Consider the following 5,483-nt stretch of genomic DNA (forward strand, 5'->3'; position numbering starts at 1 on the left):
TTATACACGCGCGAGCCCTCACGCGCCGCGCCACGACCACCCCCGCTCGTCACGATCCGCGCCCACTCGGCCCACGCACCCGCCACGCACGTACGCGGACGACGCGGCGAACTAATGGCACCTCGCGGCTAGGTCCTGCCCTACCGACGCGCCCGCTGCGCCAACACACGCACACACGCAAACCTACATCCAACGCGCACACACGCACACGCGCACACTTACACTCGACGCGCGCGTACGCGCATGGGTCCTGCCCCGGCTCGCACTCGACGCTCCCAGCGTGAACGCACACGCTCGCGTCAAGGCACTACCGCGGCTTATTCCCTTCATCCGTGATGTAAGCATGGACTATGATTGAGTTGCCGATCAATGTGCTAAGTTAGCTTGCACATTGGATATTTGAGAAGTTTGGCTTGATAAGAGCTCTGACTTTCTAGTTGTTAGCCTCGTGGTGCTGATTGTAACCGGACCGTTGTTAAGTAATGAAATCCCCAGAGTTCGATCCAAAATAAACAACAACATGGTACTAGATTTACACCTTTTCCTTATATATAATTATGGAATTTCACTAGTAATAACTAAAAAATTAAATTAGGAGCAAGATCAATGTAAGGACTTTGATGTACAGTAATGATGACCTCCCTGAAAAGAATCTTGTTTTGATTGTGAGAACTAAGCAGAGAGGGCTCGTGATGCACAAGGTGCACGCCCTCAGTCAACACCGCATGCAGAGTTACCCATGCATTTATTTCTTACTGCCACATTCAATTATTTCTTACTGGCACATTCAATTTGAAAGCTATGAGCTCCCATATTCATTTGATATGATGTCATTTTCTGCAATCAAATTATAGACAGAAAATGTACCTATTTTGTTTTCAATTGGAGCCATGACAAAGAAATAATTTGACAATAAAAGCTGTGGGACACATTTTCGAGAGCAACGCTCGGAAATTCACCCTTTAGCAAGAGCATCTGCTCGGAAGAGGGGCCATCTGAGCGGTTCAAGAGGCTTCCGAGGGCTCCTCTCCGAAAAGAATAGCACCTCGGTAGTGCCATTCTTTTTCGAGAGCATGCACATCTCGGTAAAGGTAGCACTCCAATAGTGGTATTCTTTTTCGAGAGCATGCACTGCCATGTGGGACACGCGGACCTGCCTGTCAGGTTAGATTGTTTTGGTCACATGTGGGTTGCCGAGCGGCCGTTCCTAGTAATGACAACATGTTTTCACTGTCAGCGGCAACAACATGGTACTAAATTTACACTTTTTTCCTAAACATAATTATGGAATTTCGCTAGAAAATAGTTAAAAAAATCAAATTACGACAAGATCAATGTAAGGGCTGCGATGTACAGTAACGATGCCCTTCCTGAAAAAAAATCTTGTTCTGGTTGTGAGCACTAAGCAGAGAGGGCTCGTGATGAACAAGGTGCACGCCCTCAGTCAAGAACGCATGCAACGTTATCCATGCCTTTATTTCTTACTACCACCAGATCTGAGATCGAGTGATTCTCTTGTCGGTTATACAGGTTCTCGTGATGCACGTTATCCTAATTATCACCATTCTTTTTCCTATGTTTTGTAGTTACATGGGAACAAAAATTAGAACATTGTTTTTAATTCCTTTTACATGAATTTGATGGGGAAAAGATGCATGTGCATTTTGGGCAAAAAATTAAATGTATACCTGTCGATACAAGAGCCGAGCTAGACTATATCCGTAAGTTGAATTAGAAAGAGTGCAGATGTTTTCTCATATATATTGTGAATATTTAGATTTATTAATTGAAATTTCCATACATCTACTTTAACTCATATATGAGGGCTATATACTCTCATGATCCGTATCTCGATCATTATTAAAATACCTTTCAGTTTTATTGTTTTCTCACATACCCACACCATATATATACTTCATATATACTTTTGTGAACCATATATATATTTTGCACGCCTGTAGTAACCATCTCCAGCTCTTCATTTCATGGTCCATCCCATAGTATTCGACAACTTCCCATTCAGATGGAAATTTCATTTTTGAACTGACAAGATGCAGCTATGGATTATTGTATTGTAACGGTGGCTTCCCAGGAAAAAGCTTATCCTGCTTGGGAGCACAGAGCACATGAGCTCGTAATTTGAGATATGAGATCAACACAGCATGCAGCGTTACCCGTACGAGCCTTTATTTCTTACTGGCACCAGATATGAGATCGAGTGATTCCCTTGCTCGTGATGCACAAGGCTGAGTCAGCACCTCCAGTTATCTAAGCACAAAACACGTGGAATGTGGCGCTCCATCTAAGCCTAGACACGCTTGCATTGGCCCTGGCTATCTATAAATAACACTCCCAACCTTCCTGTTATCACACACAGCAATACTAGCATCTCATAAGTCTACATCATCCCTTGAGCCAGAGCCCCGCCCAACTCACCGGTCACTATGGCCAATTTCCAGATAACTCCCTGCGCCACGTTTGTAGAGGTCACTGAGCTCAACTTCAGCAACCTGTACCTTTTCCACACTTCCCTCGGCTCAAACCAAAATCAGTCAGTTATAATAGACTCGAATGCTACTACTGGTTTGGGTTCGACTGTTGTTAACAACTGGTCGATATGTGATGGCCCTAGCCCTGACGCCACTGTCGTTGCGCGTGCACAAGGCCTGCATATCTATGCTGGTAACTGGCAGAATACTTTCAGCATAACCTTTGAGATTGAAAGGTACGTACATACACAAACACATGGTTATATATACATTAGTTCTCGCAAAATTACAAAACACGGTTATATATCTTTGTCAAGGGACACATTTCCATATACATTATAGTTAGATTAAATCTGATTCTATTATTAGAAAGTACCCTACTACAGTCTATTTGGGTGCATGATACATGTACTAACAATATAAGAACATTGTATAGGTTTAAGGGGTCAACGCTTCAAGTGATGGGGATATCTGTTGAAGAAGGCGAGTGGGCTATTGTTGGTGGGACGGGACAATTTGCAATGGCAAACGGTGTCATCCACAAAAAGTTCCATGAACAAAGGAGCGACGGTAACATCATAGAACTCACTATCCATGGGTTTTGTCCCGTGTTGAAATCAGAGGTTAGCTGAATACTCCACATATTTATTTGAAGATATAGCTATCAATTTTGTGCACATTGATCCTTTTATTTAAGAAAAACATCATATAATTGTTATACCGTATAGAGCCTCCTCACAAAGCTTGGACCATGGGGTGGAAATGGAGGGGGTGATAAAGACATTTTGGAGGCAGTACCGAGGCGTATGGAGAGCATCACAGTTAGCAGCGGCTCAATTGTTGATTCAATCAAATTTTCTTATGTTGATCAGACTGGACAGAAGCACACCGCTGGACCCTGGGGAGGTTCTGGAGGAAATCAAAACACGGTCAGTGGACCCCAAATAAATATTTACGGGATTTTCCCACTTTCATATATAAGCAACTAATCGTACTTCTCTTTTTCGTTCCAATGCAGTTTATGCTCGGCGCTTCTGAGTTTGTGAAGGAAGTTTCAGGAACATTCGGCATTTACGACAAAGACCGACACAACATAATAACTTCCTTGAAATTTATCACGAATGTGAAGACGTACGGTCCTTTCGGAGAAGCGAAGGGAACCCCTTTCACTATACCCGTGCAGAAGAATAGCAGCATCGTTGGGTTCTTCGGGCGTAGCGGGATATATCTTGATGCGCTTGGTGTCTACGTGCGCCCACTCTAAGCAGTAGAGGCTAGTATTTGTTTTCAATTCGAATAAGAAGATGAGATCGAGTAGTCCTTTCTACTCCAGAAGATCCTATGTAGCCGCCGTGTAGACCTTTAATTCTCTCTGTTGTGATGAATAAAAGTATCAGTTTTTTCATATGTGTGTGATGTGTTTCGTGTAATAATAGTACAAAGAATTTTTTTTCGAAAAGGAAAGACGAAGCTCCAAACAGGGAAAAACTAGAATACAACAAACTAAAAGAACAACAAAGCAGGAAATAATAACATGGCAGCCTGAAGCCCATGGCCCTACCATAATTATCTGAAAGATTGAACTCAGTCTGGAAGGGTAGCAAAGGATTTCTTTTTTGCTCTGTGCACGATCAATTGAAGCTCTGCTTTGAATCAGCACATGTACCATATAAACTGGGGGTGATGTTGAAAATGAAATCATTCCTTGTATTCCACCATCAAAAGATATCCTGCCAAAGTCAACTTTCCGGACATCATCTACCTCCGCTTCTTGGCCTTGGTGACCGCGTCATACGCAAGCATTTCGGCCTTCGCCTCCACCAACTCTTCAGAGATAGAGTGCAGGATGGGGCTAGAGAAGTCCACGATGATCTGTGCATACGAAATCTCTCGATCCAGGCTAGGGCAGCCACTGAGGTATCGGCAGCTGCGCTCTCAGCCGATGCCGCCACATTGGTGGCGCAGCCGGCTGAGCTTTCGGCTTAAAAGGTCGGTCAGTCATTTCAGATGTGTGGTTTGTTGAGACCATTGGAATAGACGTGTTGATATGTGGTTTGGGCACATTATTAAGATTGTAGGTGTAGCGACAGTATTGCCATGAAGGTTGCTTGGAATTGATCCATGTAGTTGTTTAATTGGGTTATGTGCAATAATATAATAAAACAGTTGTTTGCATCGATTTGATAATGAGGCCCGGGTATTCCTCCTTTTTTTAAAAGAATATTCACAAGTTGGATGTTTGACATGCATATTTGTATATTTTTATCAAGCTAGTTGAGTAATCCAGACGAGAGCTTAACTAGATTGTAAGGTGTGAGCAATACTACTTGCTCGTGAACATGCATGCACGGTGAACATCACATACTTGATCTTTCTGGTACCGACATGGATGCATAGTCGCAAGATCTATACTTTATACTAATTAGACACTTCCAAGAAATTATCACATTAATTAGAAAATAAATAGCAGCCGTTAATCTGGTGGGACCGAATTATTACGGTTTGGATTAACTCTTGCAATCTTTTTTTTTCCAGAAAACTTCCGAGAAATTACAATGTTAATTGAAAAATATTAGCCGTTAATCTGGTGGGACCGAATTATCACGGTTTAGATTAACTCATGCAATCTTTTTTTCCAGAAAACTCCCATAAATCAAAAATATAACCATATATGTGAATTATAATGGCTTAGATCAATGATTCCATCCGTCTCATCTCCCCTAATAATAATGCGCGCAGCGCTTCTGTCGTCAGTCGTCGTGTATTTTGCATAAAAGTCCCCGCACTTTTGGTAAATCATCCCGCGGTCCCGATTTAAGTGGTCCTGCAGTAGAGCATGAGCTGCAGGCGGCGCTCACCCGTTGAGGATCAGCAGCAGAGCAGCGGCAACGGCGCCATGGGCGAGCGGCGGCGACAAAAGAGGAGGCAAGGCATGGCCATGGCGGCATGAGAAGCCAGAAAAAGAGAGAGGCGCATGGGAGCTTGAGGTTGAGA

General features: G+C 43.2%; 1 protein-coding gene across 1 annotated transcript; it reads left to right on the plus strand.

Moving 5' to 3' along the window:
• The first annotated feature begins 2,367 nt into the window (after positions 1-2,367).
• LOC123429376 (mannose/glucose-specific lectin-like) lies at positions 2,368-3,896 on the plus strand. Its single transcript, XM_045113416.1, has 4 exons — positions 2,368-2,725; positions 2,926-3,112; positions 3,218-3,418; positions 3,508-3,896. The coding sequence occupies exons 1-4, from the start codon at positions 2,445-2,447 to the stop codon at positions 3,751-3,753; spliced, it is 915 nt and encodes a 304-aa protein (XP_044969351.1). The 5' UTR covers positions 2,368-2,444; the 3' UTR covers positions 3,754-3,896.
• The last annotated feature ends 1,587 nt before the right edge of the window (positions 3,897-5,483 follow it).

The sequence above is a fragment of the Hordeum vulgare genome, chromosome 2H, assembly GCF_904849725.1.
Source record: "Hordeum vulgare subsp. vulgare chromosome 2H, MorexV3_pseudomolecules_assembly, whole genome shotgun sequence".
NCBI classification, from domain to species: domain Eukaryota; kingdom Viridiplantae; phylum Streptophyta; class Magnoliopsida; order Poales; family Poaceae; genus Hordeum; species Hordeum vulgare.

Bases quoted from the DNA above. Each gene is read 5' to 3' on its own strand.
- LOC123429376 (XM_045113416.1), top strand. From the start codon at position 2,445: ATGGCCAATTTCCAGATAACTCCCTGCGCCACGTTTGTAGAGGTCACT. The intron at 2,726-2,925 runs GTACGTACATAC...AACATTGTATAG, and splicing joins ATAACCTTTGAGATTGAAAG to GTTTAAGGGGTCAACGCTTC. The intron at 3,419-3,507 runs GTCAGTGGACCC...GTTCCAATGCAG, and splicing joins CTGGAGGAAATCAAAACACG to TTTATGCTCGGCGCTTCTGA.